Source organism: Haliaeetus albicilla, chromosome 2, assembly GCF_947461875.1.
Source record: "Haliaeetus albicilla chromosome 2, bHalAlb1.1, whole genome shotgun sequence".
Classification (NCBI taxonomy): domain Eukaryota; kingdom Metazoa; phylum Chordata; class Aves; order Accipitriformes; family Accipitridae; genus Haliaeetus; species Haliaeetus albicilla.
The window spans coordinates 6,534,289-6,554,738 of NC_091484.1; the positions used below are offsets into that span (position 1 = coordinate 6,534,289).

The 20,450-nt window shown below is 37.7% G+C and overlaps 1 protein-coding gene across 1 annotated transcript; it reads right to left on the reverse strand.

Annotated features, from left to right (window-relative positions):
• Positions 1-7,729: 7,729 nt before the first annotated feature.
• Positions 7,730-12,524, reverse strand: CIMIP1 (ciliary microtubule inner protein 1). Its single transcript, XM_069798865.1, has 4 exons — positions 12,344-12,524; positions 11,511-11,592; positions 10,342-10,440; positions 7,730-7,885 (listed from the first exon to the last, which is right to left on the reverse strand). Exons 1-4 carry the CDS (start codon positions 12,403-12,405, stop codon positions 7,730-7,732), a joined length of 399 nt encoding a protein of 132 aa, XP_069654966.1. The 5' UTR covers positions 12,406-12,524.
• Positions 12,525-20,450: the final 7,926 nt, after the last annotated feature.

Genomic DNA, 20,450 nt, shown 5'->3' on the forward strand with positions numbered 1-20,450 from the left:
AGAGCAGGAGATGTCAGAGTTCTCCCTCCTCCCAGTCCCTGACCCAGCAGCACCACTGCTCATACACCCTCATTTTTCCTGTGACAGAAGCAGCACAGCCAGCCTGACTTCTCAGGACTTGCACTTAAGCAAGAAGGGCTGTTTTGTTGCCCCTAAGGATGCGTTGCCACAGAGAACTCCCAACTTTGCCTGTGACTACAACCAAGAAGGAAATGAGGTGGGGGACAACATCTCTCTGCTCAAGTGAACCAATAAACAGTGTCCCTCTACGCTTTCTCTCCAGCCTGTCAGCTGTATCTTGGCTTCTACTAAGAGACTGTAAATATATAGGTTTTGTTCATTAAGCAAGTATAATGCTAAGATGGAAGCTGTAATGCACATGATGGGGAGCACAAGAAATTACTACAGCTTTCATTTAAACAAAGGACATGACTGCACTCTGGCAGCAAGACCATAATGGCTGCTTGATTTTTCCAGACGGGGACTGTAGCTCACTGGGTTTTTTTGGGCTCTTGCTTTGTTTTTGTTTTTGCTCCAGCTTTTAAGGATGAGAATGTTGTGTCTGACGCATGTCAGCAAGCGAAGGAGATTCACTAGCATAGCTGGGTTCATCTTGCTCCCCGGTGAGGAATAAAAGCATTAACCGTCTCTCACTTCAGGAGGAGAAGGGGGGGCTGTTTTCAGCCTGCAAGAAGTGAGAAGGCATTGTCAGGTTTAGGTCAGGCTGGAGCACAGGGCTGTGTGGCACTCTCAGCAGGACAGATTAGCTGGGTGTCACACGGCAGCCTGGAGGCATCATTTGGAAAAAGCAAGAGACAGAAGTGTGTGTGTGCAGGGTGTGGGGGGGTAAAGGCTGCCATGTCTTGTTTTGGTGCAAGGCTGTTCTCTACAGCAATGATCTTTCTGGAATGCAGACTCAGAAAAATGGATCGAATAAAGAGCCTTTGTCAAGGAAGCAGAGAGAGAAAATGGCCACTTCCATACTCCCTATATTAGAACTCTAAATAATGCTGTTACTGGAGCTGTTAAAGACATTGTTTAACAGGAGTCCTGCATTTAATCCCAATCTGGTACCTGCAAAAACTGATCCTGCAGTCAATTGCACCCAGTGAAGATGGTGTCAGCGGAGCCACCTGACTGAAAAGGACAGGGGGCAAGAATGAAGATTCTTTCTGTTCTATTTCTTCATGGTTGGATCTGGTTTTGTGCTTTGAAGTTCTCAGGTTTATTTCAATCTTTAGTGACTCTTCAGTTTATTTCATTTCTTTAGTGAAGTAGATAAAGCATGGAGGGGGAAAATACGAGGGAAAGGGCCAAATTCAAAGTTGAGTCAAACTTGGGCAACATATCCAACCTGCGACCACTAGGTGTAACTTACATTAATAAAAACACATTGTACTGACTAATCACTTCAAAATTTCAGCCAGATTTCAACATAACTATGTAACTGCAGTGTGCACCTCACCTAAACCAGGAAGCATAAAGTTATCGCATGATAAAGAAATGCTAGAGTTTGGAATAGAGACCTAGTGAGCTGCCTCACAGTAAAAATGGTAAAACTGCATCTCCATTATTACAATTCATTTCCTGGACTCCAGGTTTACTGATGTAATCCCTTCTCTCCATTCCAAAACAATTAAATGAATAAATACAAACTAAAACAGTAGCTTGCCCCGTTACTGCAGTTAAGTGTGCAATGGACATTGAATGGCAATAGATTTAAGGTCCTTTGACTTAGAGTGAATTCAGAGCAAGCCTTAGCAACTTCGGTTGGGTAAACTTAGTTTTTGCCTGTGTCTGATCTGAAGTTTGGATAGGCATCCAAGTATTCAAAGGTTTGGGTGCCATAGGGCTTTAGGTATGCTTCAATATGGTTTGTAGTACAACACTGAAAATGCCTGAGGAATACAGAAGGAACCCTGGATGCTGCTGTCTTCTGGGTCTTATAGAGAGATAGGAAAATAGGACAGGAAGGAATTTCGAACGATCTTCCATTTTAGCCCTTTGCCTGTGGCAACATCAGCTTACACCTGTACCATGTAATAGCTTTATGCTGATTATTTTTAAAAGTAAACCTAGTATTTGAAATGTGTTTATTTATTATGGATCATTTAAAATTGTGGCAAAATGAAGCAAAAACTTGGTCAAAGTTTTCTTAGTTTGTTACCAGGATATTAAGAACTTAATATTTACTAAAATAAAAAAAGAAATGCACCACTCTTGCGTGAAACATGGTTACCTTTTTCTTAGCTATCATTAAAATCCTGAGCTTTTTGTTACTGACACAAGTCAGGAGTAATAAACTTAAATGATATAAAAGATATGACAGGTAATTATCCTCAGAGATACTCTCTAAAAAAGATACTTTAATGTATTGTACTTTAATGTACCTAGCACATCTCTTCCATAAATGTAACCTCTATTATGCATTTTCAAAGAGTAGGAAGTGTGCTTATTCTAAGCTTAGATTTTTCATATGCTCTCGTCTCTTAAAAAAGAAAACAAAAGCACCAAGAAGTAACAACCCGCCTTTGATCTATAATTTCCTGTGCTGTTGCTAAACACATAGTGATTTTTTTGTACTTTTAGAAGGTTTACTAAGGCTGTGTAATGTTACTTTTGAGATCAATGTACTGATTTAAGAATAACTAAAACATTAAAGGATGGAAAAATCTTACACTGGGGATCAGACATAATGATGTTCTGAAGAATACGTTGCCTCGTGTCCAGCTAGAACTTTGCATGGTATAGTAAATACAGCTGCATTTGCTTAAATGATAAGGAGTTAAATTAACCTGCTACGTTTACTTTTATACTTATCAGATGGTCTGACCCCATCTCATCCTCCTTCTCTAAACTTCTGGTGAACTGCCTCCTGAAATGCTGGGATGCTGTACATAACCTACAGTGTTGCAGGGTGGCCATCTGAAGTCATGGCAGTTTGTGGATGGTGCAGAGAGAGAAATGCAGATGCTTCAGAACACTTTTCATGCACACAACCTCCAGTTTCTCTGCAAGCCTTGTGCTAGATGTCCAGTGGCTTACCACCATCCTGGGATGGTTTTGGACATTTAATACTCTGTCAGAGCCTGTAAAACCCACTGCTCAGACTGATAAGTGTGTCTTACTTCAAAGGTGGCAATACTACATCTTTCTGTACTGAGATGAAAAGCTGCCCTGTGGTACTCCTCAGGTTATACTAGAGAATTTCCAGTTAAAAACCCTAATGGAAACAAATCCACCACTGAGGCATACAGGAAGGAGCATTCTTTTAATCTCTTTCAACTATTCTCCATGTAACAGAGCGAGTCTTGAGATGTGTGTGAGCAGCCTGAAACTCTAAGGTCAAAATTATCTCCAATTCATCTGATGAAAATAATGACTCTTCACATCAGTGAAGCATTTTGCTTCACTGGTGCAATATGAATCAGATTTGTGTTGTTTTTACAAAGTTTCTGGGTTTGTTTTAAATTTATTTCTCAATACTGCTGGTCCTTTCTATGTACGATAGAGCAGACTGAAGGGGCAATATTTTGTTCGCTGGCAACCTGATCAGTTTCACAACACAATGCTATCATTTTCCAGTACAGTTACATTTATTACACTATGGCCCTATGAAATGGTTTGACATGCTTTCAACTAGTTAAATAACAATTTGATGGGATGTGAAAACCACAGGAGTCAGGAAGAAGGTAATAGCTGTGAGTGGGCCTTATCGGTCTTGCTACACTGACACTTAACGGTTTCAAGGGGAACTAAATACAACACATTTAGGAACCTAATGCAAAAAGTGACCTGGGTTGGGCTTCACACGGGAGTAGAGGTTTCTGGTCTGGTTGCCAATGACTATGTTAGACTAGTGTTTGTCGCTTTGGTACTCTAGAATGTGGAAGAAACCATAAAGAATCCTTCACTAAAGGGGGAAGTTATATGTGTGTATGGGGAGCCTTAGGTCTCTGAAAAGAAAAAAAACAAAAATCTACCTCTGCTTTGTAACGCAAACGATCTCAAAATTGAAGTTACTTCAGGCTGACAGAGTAGCCAATAGCAGGAACTGGAGATAGTAATTTTTGCACAAGCTTAGGACAGCAGTGGGTATCCATTAGGATAGTCACAGCATGTAACTTTGTAGAAATGTCTCATGCAGAATAGTGATTAGATTTATTCTCTCAGCGGCCACCTTTTACAGTAGCTAGATCAATTGGCTATGCACATGCTGTGGTTGCTTTTCATTGTGCTTCTTTCAAAATGTACAGCAACACTTGTATGGTGATTGCAATTTGAGTAGTGCTACTTATTCAGAATCACCATTTCACTATCATCTAATAAAAGATCTTTATTCTTTGATACAAAATGCATTTTAAATAAATAATAATCTTTCAACTCTGAGCTCCCGGTAGGATATCTTCTATTAATGAAATTATAAATAGCAAGTGCTAGTTCTATGCCAGTTCCTACAGCACAGAAAAGAACACATTGTGAAGGAAAATGCACCAGGTTTTTGCCACCCAATTTTGTTGTTTATAAAGCAAGTGCTTGTGAGAAAGATAATTCTGATTTCCTAGTTCTTCAACTTAAATACAACTGTCATTTAAGCCTCTACTATTATTTCATCACACACAAAAGTATATACAGGCACACATCCATGGTGGCAAAAGACGTATGGCTGACTTATTTTCAGGTCTTGCTGTGGTGACTGTGTATCAAATACAGTAAAATTTTTGCATATGCAATTCTGAAAGCATCATCCATAGTTTCTCTTTAAAATAAGCCTGTTACCAAAGAACTAGTTTATCTGAAAACAACAGTCAAAAGACAAGATGGCTTCAGTTTTCTGAAAAATTTTAGTATATTAAGGAGGAATTGATATGCATACTACTTTGCTAACGTGAACCTTAGACCACCAAAAGCTTTACAAAAGACTATGCCAAATGAAATTTGATTGAAGCACAGAAGACATCTAAATACACTTGCATCTTGTTTTAAAATTTTGGTTAAAAATAAACTGCATAACTTTTTATATACATTTAGAAACATCCCATTCTGCTCTGACTCGCACAGAAGCACAGGTCTAAGACTTTTATATAGAATTAAAATTGTCTTGACTTTTGCTGCATTTTTGAAGTGATTTAATTTTGTTTTGAAGCATTTCCCCAGTGTGTGCACTGAGTTTACTAACACTGTCCTGACCTTGGAGATGGTGTGATATTTTACAGTGTGCAGTGACATTTATGTGCCCAACTTGGCTCCAATAAATAGGTTAATTTCCGCAAATTAAATGCCAGGTTTGTAACATTACAAGGTGATTTAATAATTCTGTATCGGCCTTTTGGATTCACAGTTGGGGCAGTTGACTGGGCAGTCCTTTGTCAGCTGCAAATCCACAACTTCTACACAATTTTTTCAGGTATAAAAGGTATAAAGGGTCAAACTAAAAGGGTTGGGAAAAGAAATAGTAAGGTTTATAGTTTCACATATTCTTCAATACCAAACCCCCAAATACATGGATCAATTAACAACTGACAGATTTATGCTAGAGGAATGAGTTAAAATTTTAGACAATACTCCTTACACATCCCAAATCAGGCTATATCAAAGTATCTCCTGAAGTAAAGGCACCTTAAATGATGGAAAGTATAATAATAAACATTACTGTTAGTACAGAGTTAATATTCAGACATTGGGAATAAGATTCAGAAATGTCCAACTGTAGATGCTGAACAAAGAATTTATTTTGGTTTTCAAAATCAAACCATGGCTCATATGGATTTGGATTTCACTTCATACAAACATCTACTGGATATTACGTGCAAGTTTTGGTTCTTTAATATAAATTTTTTTAAAAAACAGTGGTCTTGAATATCCCCTTTCATTTGGCCTGAATTCATGTAATTTTGTTGCTACTAAATTATGTATTAATCTTTACCATACCTGTTTATATAAATCACACAAGAATAAGAGGATTTATACACAACCTTAAAATAAAATGAAGAACCATGTGATTAAAACAAAACAGATACAAATGTAGCAATGACAAGAAAGCACACTGATTTAAAATATTGTGCTTACAATTATCTTGCTTGTTCAAAGAACAGTTTACACATGTTATAGTTAGTAGCTAAACTGCAATTTAGCCTAAATTTCCAGAGTCTGATTCCAAGTTATTCTTTATTCTGGTTTTTAAGTAATGTGTCTGAAGTTACTTCTGCTATGTATCCTTGTTCTTGGGTAATCTTTCCAAAGGATATGAGTCACTTCTCCATTATTTGTAAAGAATATGGAAGAAGTAAAATATTATTATTTTGTGGGCATTTGGAACTGGATGTAAAAAAAAAATAGATGGGATGTTGATCATTGTGAGTCATTTCTTGGGAAGAAGAAAAGAACAAACACTAGCTGCTGACCTACTGCTATGAAAGCCAAGGACTTACTGCTGACTCAAGAAGTAGATATTGATAGCTGCAGAATACAAAGGAGATCTTGCAGCAGGATTAAAGAGGAAAGTCTTTCCTCTCTAAGTAATAAGGAGTTATAAGGAGCTGCCTGTGTTGATTTCTTGGACGCTACTATTTGTTTGAACAATCTTCTAGTTTAGACACGTTAGCCAATTATAACTATGTTCTGCAAATAGTTGCTACAACTAAATGAGTCTCTCTCTGTGTTTCCAAAAGTCCTGGCAAATTTTCAGGTAAGTAATGAAGTGCAAGTATGAACTCCATGGCTCTGAGGTAGCTACACCAGTAACTGTCAGTGCAACCCCCTACTATTTTTGAGACTTTCACCAGTCCTGGTTGGTATAAATATTGGTATAAACAAAACTGAAGCAACATAAATACTTTGTAACACATCTGCATTCTGATCAACTAATTGAAAAACCCCTGCTTTGATACCAAAACTGATTTTTGAAAGTCACTTTGTGTCACTGTGGCCTTTGTATACTTTACTTAAACCAATCAAGCAGCTGCACTGGGAAGTACTCAATTTCTTATGTGTGTAACTACAAAAACTACCTGTAAAGCATGCACAACACAAAAAACAATGCATTTAATAATTATGACTTAACTGTACTTATGATTTGTCTGTTTTTTTCAAGCTGCAGTGGACACACCATGATGAAGCCTGATAATTATCTTTTTTTTGCAGGTGGTGTTTGTTGTGTTTTGTTTTTTTAATGAGGAAAGCTTCTTTCCAAATGCAAGGATGCAGTTCCATGGCAGCTTGAGCCAGTTTAAGTCATGCCTGCTACTCTTCTCTGCCTCTTCTCATTCTCTTTCTGTACAAAAGAGATGTTTTTGTGCTAGCACAGGCACTTGAGCAACTCAATAGTGGGCCAGTTCAGAGTGCTGATTGAAAACTAATTCTACACACAGATTCCAATACTGGTAAGTGATGAATTGGGAACAAGCAGCAGGGTAGGATTGTCAGGAACATGGCAGTCTGTATTTATGTTTGAAAAAGCTGCTGTGAAACTGAGTCTGAATGGAGGCTTTCATGGAGAAACAATTATAAAAATGTGCTCTGTCATTACAAAATGAGTTTTTTAAAGACTTCCAATAACTATTTTAAAATCATAGTCTTACTAATGCTAATAAAAGTAGTACCTGCTCTATGATCTTTATATGAGTTTATTAATTTTAAAGCATAAATGTTTAACAGTCCAACAGTCCAATGTAGAATGCTAACTTAGGGATGCAAATGGATCTATGTGCCTAGCTGTTATTTCTCAATGTCAGTCAGAGGGCTCACATGGCCACTTCAAATCCTTAAAAAAGGTACCTTTGCAGCTTTGGATTTGAAAACCACGTTCAAGTTCTAACCCTGGAACAGCTGATCTCCAGCCAATAAATCCCTGGGTAGTCTTAGGTACTGGAGGAGATGGAATCACCTAGAATAAAAGTAACATGTAGAATTCAGTGATTAAAAGGTTTTTGATTGTAATTTCTGTCATGCAACATCCTCTTCAGTGCTGTAGTGTGGATGGAAATGAGAACTTATAAAAAATAGTGGGTTTAAATACAATCTGCTGAATTAATATCCTGAACACACACTGACATTAATGGAAGGAAATAAGAACTTCGATAGATAGCCCAGTTGCATGCAAGTTTGATTTATAATACAGGATAGCTTATAATTTAAAAACTCATTAGAATAATTTAGGTCCCATTCTATAGCAAGGCACAGGGAAAGAGAGAAGTAAAATGGCCAAATTCCAATGAAGTAACTAACTTTCATTTACCACCCTTCCAAAAAAAAAAAAAAAAAGTCTTTTAATGCCTAAATTGGTATGTATAACAGGAAATCAAAAAGCAAAGTTATTGCTCAGTAGTGTATGTTAGCATACTTGTTTTTTAAGTTTTGCTCAATACCTTTCTAAGGGCTTTACTGGCTTTACATTATGAGGAGAAGAATTTTGTCTTCAGCTTTATCTTTTTTCCTTACATAATAACCACAACAACAATAATTAATAATAATAATAATAATAATAATAATGTTTAAAACTAGTTAACTTCTCTGAACAGGAGAAATAGCATTTTATACTTGCTGCAATGTATTCGGTAGCAATGCAGCTATGGAATAATAGTTTTGTGGCCAAATGCTAAAGATATTACTGACCAAGCTGGCTTTTGCATCAAGAACTACTTATTTGTTCCACCTTCTTTCTACTTTAAAAGATGGGTAAGCATCAAGTTAATCTGCAACTAATCTAGCTAAAAAGGAAACAAAACAAAAGCCAACAGTCTCTGTTCACTGACTGCTGTGCTTACTTTGGCTGAATCATCTCAATTGGGCACATTATATCATTTTAGCATCTGGGGACTTAGTAGAGAAATACACAGCAAGAGAACAATGTTTCAGTTCTCTTGCCAGAGTTGCTTCACTTTGTTCTTTGGCCAAGATTAGAAAATGTTTATGATATTTAGGTGGAGCAGTTCCTCTGAAAAGATAATTTTTATGGCCAAAAGTGCCACCCACTGAGCAAGATAAATGAAGGAAATCATGTCCCACTTATGATCTGGGGGAAGGGACTATGAAGAAGCAATTATTAATCTAACCTAGAGAGAAGAACAGATATGATCACTGTTACCATGAAGGTAAATGTGAAGAAGGACACATAGTTCTGAATGAAGACTTAAGAAACTTCGCTCTGAATATGTGAAGGGTGACCTAAATCACAGCTAACCCTTATCTTCCTTAGCAAATAAAGATTCTGAGGTGAAGTTTGTTCGCTATGATCGCTGTTTTAGTATGCACCAGGCTGTGTGTACTACTTTAGCAGCTGATAACTGTCTGCATGATTTGTTAACACACATACACCCTCACTGTGCTGAAGCAGAGGTAAACTTAACTGAAATTGGATGCTTGAGACAAAACTTAAGAATAAGTAGCACTAATGGCAGAAATGTTGGCATTTCATTTCTCTGCCACTCTTGGACACTAGCTCTTGATTTTTTTTTCCAATTTAATCTCAGTAAAAGCTTTTACTACTTCCTCACCTTATCTCCACACCCTTGGAATCCTTTGAAAGAAAGCTAGTTCAGCAAGTAGGAATTTCCAATCTCTTTTGTTTCCTTAATCTTCTCTAAGTGGACTAACTTTCCTTTTTGTTAGCATATTCTGCTTCCCCTTTTATGAATGTGTTCCTCTCCCAATGTCACTGATTTAGCTGCCTGTATAGTTATGGTATTCATTGGTGATTCTGACACTGTATATTTATAAATCAAATCATCAGTCACATTCCACTCTCATTTCCAGCTGTTTGACAACTTTTAGACTCTGTATACGTGAGTATAAATCATATAATGTAAAATCAAATAGTTACGAATTGGTTCATTAGAACTGGCTTTTTACTAATTTGTGCCACTAAAGAGGACAGTGGCATTGTACCTGCCAAAAAGACTGTCTTAAATAAAGCTACAGAAATGACTGCATCTTAACCAATAGTTAAAACTGAGAGTTAAAGTTATGAAAAGCCTTGAAGTAAGACATGTATATTTGAGCAATGAATGGTCAGCAGTCATAAATGGCTCTGTGAGCACTCTTCTGTACTAAACTTTTCAGTTGACTGTTCTGTTACTAGATGTTACAGAGGAGTGCATGGGGGAGGTGCTTTACAGAAAGATGATTATGTACAGTGAAAGCTCTGTGAACTAGCAACCATATCCAACGGGCAATTCCTTGTCTTAAATGAATGCTTTTAAAGCATTGCTCGGGTTGCAAATACAATTTACTTTGACCTTTAGTTTAAAGGCCCACCTCTACAAAACAATTGATTTTTAGAGGTTGTGTGGTTTCTTAAGACAGATATTGCTGTATTGCAATTTTAAAATCTAATTTTCTAACCTTAATGTATTTTTCCACAGGTGTCACAGGTTGAACCTGCAGATGTTCTGGAAGCTGTATCTTGGGCTTTGTATTTTCTTTCTTTTCATCTTCAATCAACTAAAACCAAAACATCAACATTAAAAATTTGATTCTTTATCCTTTGAAATATGCTGTAATATCTGATATCTACACCATTCCCCTCATTGTTGCATCTGAACTCCCTGTTCTTCTCATCTAAAACATGACTACTTATTGTAGTGCTTTGGAAATTATTGTAATGTATTTTTTGGTTTCAGAAAGTGATGCAATTCTGAATTTCAAATGAAAGGCTAAATATTGCTGAGTGATTTCAACTCTCCTAACTACATCACTGGTCCAAAAAGGGCTAGAAATATATCTTACATATATCTTATATGACCACAACCCAAAGATTAATAAATGCTAAATATACATGTTCACCAATAGTAACAATGCATAGTTTGTCAACTTTTCAGCTGTAGATCTATTAGTACTGTGCAAAGGTGGTATGCATGACAGACTATAGTTATCAAGGATGGATGTTGAACCCTAGAGGACCAAAGTTTTCAAAGGTGCTAACTTGTATGCCTACAGGAATTTTCAAAAAATCCTAGAACAGATTAAGTACTTCTAGCCCCATGGAAAGTACATTTCTAACTATTTCAGGGGCTGCATCAACCCTGTTCTTTAGCGATGAAATACTGTGATTCCACATGTAACATTATGTGCTACTATATTCTAATATCTAAACATCACTGAGAATAGACATCTCTCCAAATATTTTCATTTGTTGCAAATTCCCCCACTGAAAATTTAATTAGCTAGAACCTTTTCCCCTAGATTTTTAAACTACCATATGGATAGACAAAGGGGAAATATTTTCCTGTCAGTGTGCATCTAGTACTTGTTAACACTATTGGGAGTCATGTTTCTCAAGAGAAATATATCAGAATATGCATAGCATATAAATTACCACTTGCTGTATTTCATTCAGAGGAAAACTGAAACTTTGAACCTATCTTAAAAGTAGTGCACTTGTTACCTCAGAACCTAGCTTAGTAAAGCATACTCAGTACTTTTCTAGTCTTCTGTGCTCACATAATTTTGTGTTCAGATGAATTTGTGTACAAGTAAATTTCATGTATTGCTTATGTGCCATTCAATTTTACCTCCTCAGGAGGTGTTTTCAAGAACCCCCATTTGTGAGACCATCTTCTTGCAGCTTCTAGTTCACTTTCAATGTATTTTTTCCTGAAAGAGAGAGAGAGAAATATTTAAGATGACTCTGAAAGCTTTCATGAAAAAAAAAACCAACATGCAAACCCAGCTACTAATGTCACAAAGCACAGCACTTTAGCATGAGTCTTTAGACCTTTGCTTCAAAACAGCAAGTTTATGTATGAGTTAGCAATTGTCTGACTTGGAGGTAACGGGGAAATATTTTCCATAGGTTGGAAATGAAACAGTACGTGTGAATGAAACAGTATTTCCTTGCAAACTATGTTTAAGTTAGGAACTGGAGGAGGTCAAATTTGCTGACACATTTTTTGAGAAACTTGAAAAGTAAGCACCAATATCCTTTCGTTCATACTTTCATTTACTATTGACTGATGAAATGACGCTTCATCCCCCCGCTCTGCCCGGGCCCTGGCCCTCCTCCCCGTTCCTCACACCCAGCGGGAGGATGGAGGGAAACGCTGGAGCCCACAGGCAGCGTTTGGCCGCTTCGGGTCTGGCATGCGCCGCTTTGCCGGTCCAACTCGGGGCTGGGCCACCTGAGAGTACTAAAATTCTTGGGCTTTTTGCAGATGGCACTTTACAAACATACGTGAAGCGAACGTAGGACCAAATCCCTTCAGCCTCCGCCCGCCTGAGAGCGGGCACTGCGGGCGGAGCTGCCCGGGGAGGCTGCCTTGGGCGGGAGGGGAAGGAGGCGGCCGCAGAGCGGCAATAGAGGGAGGCTCGGGGCCGTCGGCTGCGAGGGGAGGGCCGGGGCCGTTACCAGCAGTTGTCCCGCGCTACGAAGTTGCACGGCTGCGCCACGTCGGTGCGCCGCTGCGCCATGTCGCCCGGCCGGGCCGGGCCCTCGCGGCTTGGGCGTTGCCGGGCGACGGCAGCGGAGGCGGTGCCGGCGCCGGCGGCCGTTACAAAAGGGCGGGAAGGGCAGGCGCGCGCTCGTAACCGTTGGCGCTGCCCTGCGGTCCCTGAGGCGACGGTTTTCCCTGGCGGCGGCCCCCCCACACTGGCGAGTAACCCTCCTGCAGTGATACCATAACCGTGTCTCTCAAGTGAAAGGCTAAAAATGCCCGTTCTGTGTTTTCTCTAGGTCTCTCGGGAAACCAGGGGAAGTGCACTCGATGTTGTCAGTAATTTAAGTGTTTGGGGTTTGGTTTGGGTCGGTTTTTTTTTTTAATGTTATTCAGCAGGAAAACATGTTTGGATTAACCTGATAAAAAGCTGTTACCTTGCTTGAGGGATTAGCCGTGTTTCAGAGGAAGATGTGTTGTCTAAACTCTGTAACTTACTGATTAGCCAGGCTCCCCTTAGCAGAAAATAAATAGTTGGACACCTTTCTGGATACTGAGTTGTTAAGAGTCTATTTTAAACCCGGACAAGGGAGTTGTTCAACAGCCAAAAACTTGCAGTATTTTCAATCGTTTGTAATGGACATGAAAAAAGGTTGAAGGATGCTGGTTTTTTTGTTTTTTGTTTTTTGTTTTTTTTTTTTTTTTATTCTGATAAGAATCAGCTCATCAATGTGTCCAAAGCTTAGACCATATGTGTTATAATGGGTGTTTGCTTCAGTTTCCTACTTTTTTAACCTGCATCTCCAGTTCCTAGGTCCTCTTGATATGCACCAAACTTATCTTTTGGTAATTGTAGTGGGAAATAACATTGGTCTTATGACATACAGTGTCTCTCTGATCTCTTTTTTCCTGGTAGATATTGTTCTTTACAAACTACATGCTAATATTAGAAGTTCTGAGAAAGACCTCAACATACTTTATAGGTTATATGTGAGAACCCCAAAAATATTTACAGCTTGTAAAAAGTTCACCGTGTTCCAATACATTAATATTTTTGGCTTTCCATCAATTTTTTGGTAATTTTATTTTCTTGCTTTTGCTTTATAGAACATTTCAACAACGAATGTAGCCAACTGGCTCTTTGCCCTTATGGGTTTAAATAGTTCCCTGACCCCTTTCTTTTTATCTGGAAACTGGCTTGTGCAAACACACTGTAAATAGTTCATGTGACTTTTTCACACCATTGGACAGTTACTATCCTTATTATAAAATAAATACAGAAAGGTTTTGACCGAAGCTGAGTGGTTTATAGGTAGTGTGTTTGAATATTTAATTGCTAGCTTTTTATTTGGGTTTGGGTTTTTTTTAATAGAGCAAAGGATCTAAAGACCTTAAATATTTGAGTATGAGAAGATTGTATATGCATTTATTAGTCATTTTAGTACTAAGAACCTCTGAGTAAAAGGAGGGGGGAAAAAACCCCTCCTGTAGTCCTAAAATAGTGATTAATACTGCTCTTCTGGGTCTCTAAAAATCACTAAACTCTCAACAAATAGAATATTTAACTTACATGCCATTTCTTGATTCTCTAATTGATAATTAGACTAGCAATTAAATCAGCTGGGTCTCTTATCACACCCATAAATGCTTTACTCATTGTCCTACTTAATTAACTCCTGCTGCTTAGTCACATTTATCTCAGGAGCCCTCTTATTACAGCCTTGATGCTTTTTGTGGAAAAAAAGTAATTTGTTAATGAAAACAATCAAATTCATAGTTTACTATGTGTCAGTATTTAACCTGCAGTAGCATTTGTCAAGAGAGAATGAAACTTCTTGTACTAACATTGTGAAAACAGGACTTTAAAATGTTCAGTCTTTCTCTTTTTGTACTTAACTGAATTTTTGAGATGAAGGAATGCAGTAAATGAGTAGTTAGTTTTAGGTCTTATTAGGTTCTTCTAAGTACAGGACAACATTAGAATTGCGCTTGCACTATGAGAAAAGAAGTGAAATAGGATTTTAATGAGCTAATAACTATACTGAATGACTTAGGAGTATAGGTCCATTGAGATTCAAAAGTCATTTGCTGAAAGTCTGCATCTTGTAGCTACATACAACGGCATTTGTCATCATGTGACAAATGCTGAAGTAGATACTACATCACTCAAGATATATGTTTAAATAGAATCAAGTTTAAATACTTGGTGCTTCCAAGCAACATTTGGATCTTCTAAGATGGGTAAATTCTAACCTGGACATGGCCGTAAATGCTGAAATCCTAATGCTAATGCTTCCTGTCCTTTTCTGGTTAGGAATTATCCAATTATTTAGGTGCTCAGTAGTGCTGCTGTTGATCAAGTGGCCATTCTTCGAGAACTCACAACTGTTCTTCAAGAATTTACAACCTGTATATAACTCAAGAGTTGCAGATTAGTATCTTGAGTTTCAGATATCCTTTCACCTGTATAAGGCATCATGCTACCACTGGGGAAGCAGTTTCAGTCTTGTGTTTTTTACAGACCCTGTACTCCCTTCTCCCAGCAGATAGTAAAAGTGCTTTTGGTGCTATGTTCTGATGCAGGCTGGGGTACTGATATGGATTAAAACTAACCAAGTGGAAAACAAGATGCTTTAACCCAAATACAGTTTTCTGTGTAGCTGTACAAATGCTTCCACCAGCACATGATGGGGCAATGCACGAGAGTTTGGAGGAGGGCAGTGCTGGATGATAATGCTAGGTCCGACTTTTTACAAAGCTACAGCCTTAGGATGTTGTGTTGACACAAATACAGGTGGTACTGCTCTGTGAAATAGGTCAGGGAACCAAACTGACTTAAATAGACTCTGCACAAATAAAAAGTCAGATCACTGTTTTAATCTGTTTCACAGAACAGCTCCGCAAGCAGTTGTGCTTCTGCAATCAAGGCAGCAGACAGAAAGGAGACAGGAAAAGGTGATGTGTGAGCCGAAATGAACAACCCAGGGTAGGTGGATATCTTAAACCTTTACTGCTGCAAAAGACTTTGTCTAATGCAATTATGGCTTTGTTAATGTCATTCACGGTCTTCAAGATTTAAGTTAATTTTTGATTCCTGGAAATCTCATGTGTCCACCCTGATATGAAAATGTTAAAGCTTTTTATATTGCTTGTTTATGGAGAAGAGTGTCCAAATTGGCACACAATAGCTTTCTCAATGATAATCTTTGAAATTACTTGAAAGGAACAAACCTGTTCTCTTTTGGGCTTTATGTAAGTATTTGTAAGTGCTGTTTATGAGCATGTCCCCTCCTGCTGAATATGGTGAGATTTGATTCTAGATACTTGTGCTCTAGTGCTAAAGATGTAGGTATAAAATGCCATATGCTTTACAGTACTCTAAATGAGCTATTCTGTAATTTTCAGCTTCAGGTACAAGGCCAGACCTAGATCGTGTCCCTAATTCCAGCTTTGTTATCAACTAACACAGGTTTTACTGTACTTAATGTTCTTGCCAGTAGAGACTAGACTCTTCTGCCTTTCATCAGAGAATGGGTAGGGAAATTAAAGAAAAAGCTTATTTTTTGTTGTAAAGGGTATTTTGAGTGGTTTTATATTTGCTAGTTCTTAGGCCATAAGTTATTTTGTATTAGTCATCACAGAATTACAATTAGATCTAAATCCTTGATCTCTTATGAAGAGTTCTGCATTGTTCAGTTTGGACATTTACCCCCCCCCAAAAAAAAAAATAGAGAGATGAGAATCCTCTCTGAGAATTATGGGGTGATGTAAAAGAACTATTGCTGTTTTAGTGTCCAACATACATGCAAGGAAAGTGTAGGCAGAGCTGGCTTGGGGCACTAGAGCACATAATACTGTGGTTGGGCAGGACAGTCCCTGAGAAACTAATCTGCTTGGCTGGACTTAGAGGAGGTCTTAGCCTTGTAAGGACTGTCTCAGCTTTTGGTGGACCCAGGTGTGTAGCAGCATAAAGGTGCTTTGGGAGAATTCATCCAACTCTGTCTTCATCCCATGTTGTAACAGTGTACTTTATCATAAAGTGTAGTAACTGCCATAGTCAATGAGAAAGCAACAATGCAAATGAAAAAGTATGACTATTTTTCACCTTTGTGATATAAAAGCTTCCAAGTAGAGAAGCTTTTGTCACTAAATGAAGCTTTGAATTGTGTACTTGTTTTCTGAACACTTTTGAAACAAACTAGCAACTCTAAAGGCCTGGTGTAACACATTTTCTTATGAAGAGATGGACTTTATAGACAGTAATTCTTCACAGGAACAGCTATAGCACAGGGGGCTGTGCAACTTCTATTGCACTGTGTCCTGCTGGAGTAGATGTTTGTAAATGCTGTTTTCTATCTGAGCAGTTCAGACAGTGCAATGTAATACATGTGCCGTGAACAGCACACACTAGTGATTTGGGAAATTGTCCCAGAGCTGTCTTGCCAACTAGTATGTGACCAATGAGTCCCATAAATTCCTGCTGTGCTACAGCTTTTGCTGGATGTCTGGCAGCTCTGTAAAGGCAACTGTCAGTGCTCTGACTAGGCTGTTTCATGGCTGGAAAAGTAGAACAAATGCTCTGCACTGATGGGAGACAATAGCAGCGAGGGATGGGAGAATGCTAATATCCCTAAGGAAACCCAGTGGTTTATACCAGTCCATGTTCTCTGGTTTTGTTTCTGAAGGCATGTACTTCACACTATAAGCACTGCCATCTTCACATCTAAAAACTTGAAAAGCAGCTTCATTATTTTTTCAGCTACACTGAGCTTGCTTCTTCCCCTCCAATGTCAGCAATGTCAGAATCTCTGAAAATAATGCTCTTTGAGGTGTTTATGTATCGATTTGTGTATCCATGCTTAGGCTTTTGCATTGAAAATGTTTACCAAAAAAATATGAATTAGTACTGGCAGTTCTGTGCTTGCTGCTCCATGGTTTGCAATATTAGGTGTGGAAGTCTAATAGAGGAGATTGTAAACATAACTTCAGTGTCTTTTGCTAATGTTTCTAAATAGTATTTCAAATGTAGGCAGCCTGAGTGGTAGACTGCTTTGTTATGATTACTGTGATTTAAGTAAACAAAGTCCCATTGACACTATAGACTCTGGCTTCATTCCAAAAAAACCTGCTAAAGTCTATCACATCAAGAATATGTTAATTGGAGTTCCTGAATTTCCATTTACAAAAGGAACCCAATGGCCTGGTTAGAACCATTATGTGTTGTAGCAAAATTTAGAACTGTCATCTTATTGTGGCTGTAATTACACAGTGACTTTTGAACAGTGAGTGGTATGTCTGTTTTCCCAACAATAATATGTTTTCATTTCTCTCCATTAAATGGCACTTACAGCTACAGCTTTATTCAGATTTCTGTGCTCGAAGTATATGAACAATCTTAATTGAATTTAGATACCATTCAGTAATTCCTGGAGTTTTATTTGGTTTTGAGCAGATACATTGCTTTTCAAACTAAGGATTTACATGAGATACTTCTTTACATTACACCTGGTGGATACACTTATATTGTACCTGGTGGAATAAGTATGCATGCCCTCCAAATAAAATTATTTCTGCTTTGTCACTTTCAAATTGGAGGACATGTTTGCCTTAATAGGCATTGTTGCTGAGCACTGTTCCACAGCTCTGGTTGCGGAGAGCTTGCAGAATGCTGCCTTATTGCAATTTCAAAGACCATGGAACATGGCCACCACTTCTAGCCTGCTCAGTGTAAAAAATTCTTGTAATTGCCAATGTGCAACACTTACCAGAATTCTCCTGCTGATAGATGCTGGAGTACCTAGGCACAGTATGAATTAAAGATGAAGGACAAAGGACCTAATTTTGAATTTTGTTACACTATATAAACTGAAATCAAACTCTTCAGGGTCTTTGAAAGTATTTTTTGTTTCAATACAGTGCATGTTTCAAATCAGAAAGAGTTGCCTTTTTTCCTTTTGCATGAAAGGCAGGGGGTCTAGGACATTTTAATAGCTTCCATATCCTACTCTGCAAATATATTATTGCAGCACAATAGTTTCTTTGCATGAGAATTGCTTAAATGATTCAAAATGGATTGAAAAATATATTTCAAGTTTTAATTTTATGCACAGAACATTAATGAGCAGTGCCCCTTAGAGACTTGCTGTCAGTTTAACATATTCACAATAATCTCAACACAGATGTTATTCCATCTAAATCCTTTTAGAGGGAAGAAACTAGTAATTTTTCCTTGGAGAATGTCAGAAAATATGTTATTGTTGAAATTACGTTTTGATCCCAGAATGCTATGTAAAATATTATTGCTAGGAAGAATAAGTAGCACATTGTTTCTGAGGTAAAATGCATCTGAAACTTTTTTGAGCCTCCTGTAAATTTTAAAACAAGTGAACATTTTGTTAGTCCCATGCAATTTTGCTTCCCTTGAGGGTGATTGTAGGCAATGATGGATATCAGCATCTAACTGTGTTCCAGTTTAAGAGAATATTTGTTATTAGTTCAGATTTCTCTATTTGCAGCTGTAATGTGATGTAGTTATTGTCTCTTTCAGACACATTTCCCTGTGCATTCTCTGAGCACATGCATTAAAATACTTGCTAGCGAGAAAGTATATACTTACAATAACAGGTTTTTTGTTGGAAAATACTTAAAGTACTCTTTCTGCTTTGTGTTCTGTGATATGTCTGTTTTGTTTTTTCTGTTTGGTGCACTCATGTTGTACTCTGCTTGCTTAGTCTTAACCTGGGTACAGCTCTGACAGGGAAGTTATGCTGATGCTATAAAAGTGGTAAGGTTGTAAATACATTGTAAATATTATGTTGCTCAATATTGGAGGAACTCCTTCTATTCCACTTAATCTTAACCGAGGTTGATCTTCAGTGAAGATCAACTACAAGTGTAACTAGTGCCCTGTATAGACCCCAGCCATATGTAAGTGGTGCACAGGTAAAGTGAAAGAGCATATTTAGGAAAGTGTTGGATGACTCAAAGCAACAGTTCTGCAGTTTTCCCAGGTTCCAAGAACTCTTCTAGGACTGCATAAATACAAGAATAATACTTAGAGTTGTTGATAGTGGAGTACATAGTGCATCATCAGTTCTATGGAAAGATAGCTAGTTAGAATAAATTCCACGAGATTTTTCAGAAGTCTTTTGGAGGAGGGGGATGAAAGGTGGGAGTGCAGTTCATTCCTTACAAGAAGCAGAAGGAGAATTACCAGTTCCAGTCAAAGAAGTGTTTCAATCCCTTTTTGGGAAAGAACTGCAGCTCACACAGCCATTTTGTGGGGACTATTGACAGTAATAAAGGTTGCAGTTATGTAACATGTAAAGTGAGATCTCGGTTTCAAGGCTGAAGACTATTTTATGAGCCTTGATGCACTAAATGGCAGGGCATGATGACTTGCTGAAACTTCAGGATAGTGTGATGGAATATCCTTTATGAAGATATATTTATTTAGTGAAAGCAGATATCTTGATGTGAAATAGCTGTTCATTTCTCCACTCTGTTATTAAGAAAGCTAAAGGGAAAATGACTTAATACGATTATACAAAATAGCTGCAAAAATGTAAGCAAACACAAAAGTCAGATAAGGTTTCCAAACAAAACTGCTGGGTTTAAATAGAATATATGTTATTTAAAGTTAAAAATGAATCAGAATCCAATTCAAATATAAATTACCTTTATATAATCCTACCGCTAAATTTTTCAAACTACTAATGGATTTTTTGTTTGAACTTGTAAATGTAAAATTTTGACATGTATTTAAATATTAATAGAAACTTGTTCTAGGTAGACAATTATATTCTTTTGCATTTTTAAAGACCAAGGAACATAATAATTTGCCTACTCTTGTAGCAGATTGGTTTAAGTGTGTATTAATGGCAGTAAAGGTACATATCACTTGCTTTGGGCTCACTTTATAGTGGTTGATAGATTTGCCTCTATTGGTAACACTTACTTCATCTTTTGTTTCCATGAATTTTTGTGGTGTTGAAAAGATTTGTACATCTTAGATGGGAATGAATGAAGTACCTGGAACTTCTGGATATATAGTAAATATTTCTAAACAAATATGAAGATATT